The 2,256-nt window shown below is 41.2% G+C and overlaps 1 protein-coding gene across 1 annotated transcript in view; it reads right to left on the bottom strand.

Annotated features, from left to right (window-relative positions):
- LOC101862784 overlaps positions 1-2,256 on the bottom strand; it is a 17,911-nt gene that overhangs the window by 15,208 nt on the left and 447 nt on the right. The window contains exon 2 of the mRNA XM_035968514.1: positions 339-456. Within this exon, the coding sequence (XP_035824407.1) occupies positions 339-456 (118 nt within the window). The remainder of the gene's footprint in view (positions 1-338; positions 457-2,256) is intronic.

The following is a 2,256-nucleotide window of genomic DNA, read 5'->3' as shown; positions in this document are numbered from 1 at the left end:
GAAGTGGGACCAAGAGGAAACGAGTCGGGTGTTACAGTGACAGGCAGTTTTTTTTAATGGTATTATTGAAAGCCCTTCCCCAGGCTTGCATTAAGGAAAAGGAAAGGGTTTACTTTCAGAAAGAATAAGTTATCAGCTTCGTATCGTAATACAAAACTATAACCCCCCCCCCCCCACCACCCCCAAGGACAACGAGCTTTGTTTCACACATTACAAGGGAAGCGTTCTTTTGTTGCTGTTTTTGTTTTCCAACTCGGGAGGGGGGGGGGGGGACGACAGGTGTGTGGAAGGATGAAGTACTAAGATTGAAAGATCAGAAATGTGGACAACTTACCGGCCCCTCTACTGCTCTCACAAATGAAGCAGTTGTGCTTGCTTTCCACTTGTTTGCCGGCCTGTATCATTCGCTGGAGGAATATGTCACTGCGGTACTGGTCCGCCCACTCGTCTCTCGGCCTGTTGGGGTATAGTTTAGTTTTAGTAAGAGTTTTACGGCACTTGCAACCAGTGGCAAAGCGTCTATATAATCAAATAATCACTGCTTCCCTTCCTAATTTTAAAACATTGTTTCTGTCAAATTCACCCATAAACGTAAACCTCATAAATTAAATGTAAAATGACGTTCATAATCAACAATGAACAGATATAGAAATTCATTCGTAGCAACTGCACTGAGGTTACTGAACACACAGTGCTACAAATGAAACAGAGAGAGAGAGAGAGAGAGAGAGAGAGAGAGAGAGAGAGAGAGAGAGAGAATGAATGTGTTACGGAGCGGGTTGTCCCAGCCCGTGAGACATGTATTTACTTGGCAAAATGTCCTGTCTTGTTGTGCGTTTGCGTGAGTGCACCTTTAAGTCTAACCTTTGTAACGTCTACTGCCATTGTTAACGACCAAGACAAATTTCTCCCTGCGAGATGAATAAAGATTGTCATTGTCATTGTCATTGTATGCCTGACATTAAAAACGATTTCACGGCCACAGAAATAGCCTGCTCACCCCTATCGGGCCACTCCATAAGCAGTCGCAAGCTTTGATTAAGTAAGCTTAAAGTGAGGCTGGAAGAGTCTACCAATAGAGGTGAAGGGAACATGTGCATAGCAGTCAAAACTGTTTCATTGCCACCTATACCCTGTTCACCCCTTTGCGGCCACAGTTATAATCAATCACAAGCCCTGATTATGTAAGCTTACTAACACCTCACAAATATGAGGGGAACTAACTCCTAATAATCTCTTGACTGCTGCAAGTGCTTGTTTTTTTTCTTCGACTTTTTACCGTCCTATAATCAGATCGTGACCTCGATTATGACACCAGCTCCTGGCCGCGAAAGGCTAGACAAAAACAGCCAAATGTGAAATTTAAAAAATGATAATTGTCATGTTCTACCAAAGAGTTAGACTCACTGGTAGATCTATAACATATTTATCTAATACTGACATCTCTGCTTCTTTGCTTTGTGTTTGTGTATTCACATCTAAAGTTAAATTTACTTTTAGTTGGAATTGATATTTAATAAGGTACTTTCCGGATTATTTTGGCGGTTGAACATACATTGTACAATATGAATTCCGGATTTGTTATCATTCACAACTCAGAGTTGCCGCCTCGAGTAAGATTATTGTGTGATATCTACAGGCCATATCTGGTCCCGTTTCACTTTGATTACCCTGTCAAACAAGTCAGCCTTCACCCCTGCTTGCAACACAATACGGTCATATTATAAGTGCCGAAAAATAGATGTGTTACAAGAGAGTAACATACACAGAAAGGAAGGAGGAGAGAAAAAGTCGATAGTCGTTTGATAGGAAAGTAGGAGCAAACCACACCAGAGCACCCGCCAATCACCCACTGTTGGGGTATAAGAAGCAGAGGTACTTGTATGTCAATAAGGAAAAGACAAAATGCAGTTTCTGGAACACTTGAAACATAAAGGCCTTGAACGTCCAGCTCAACCTGGCAAAATTTCAAGGAAAACGAGGCAGGAGTACCCACAGAGCAACCTGCTTGAAGGGCCTAAAAATAGTATTATAGAACGTGACATATAGAGCGTAGCGGACATATTATACTATGACTGATCAGAAGCAGACTAATGTCAGTAAGAAGAAGAAGAAGAAGAAGAAGAAGAAGAAGAAGAAGAAGAAGAAGAAGAAGAAGAAGAAGAAGAAGAAGAAGAAGAAGAAGAAGAAGAAGAAGAAGAAAAAGAAGAAGAAGAAGAAGAAGAAGAAGAAGAAGAAGAAGAAGAAGAAGAAGAA

This window comes from Aplysia californica, unplaced genomic scaffold (assembly GCF_000002075.1).
Source record: "Aplysia californica isolate F4 #8 unplaced genomic scaffold, AplCal3.0 scaffold00065, whole genome shotgun sequence".
NCBI classification, from domain to species: domain Eukaryota; kingdom Metazoa; phylum Mollusca; class Gastropoda; order Aplysiida; family Aplysiidae; genus Aplysia; species Aplysia californica.
Note: the sequence above shows the minus strand (reverse complement) of the source record. Positions and strands in the feature narration are given on the sequence as shown.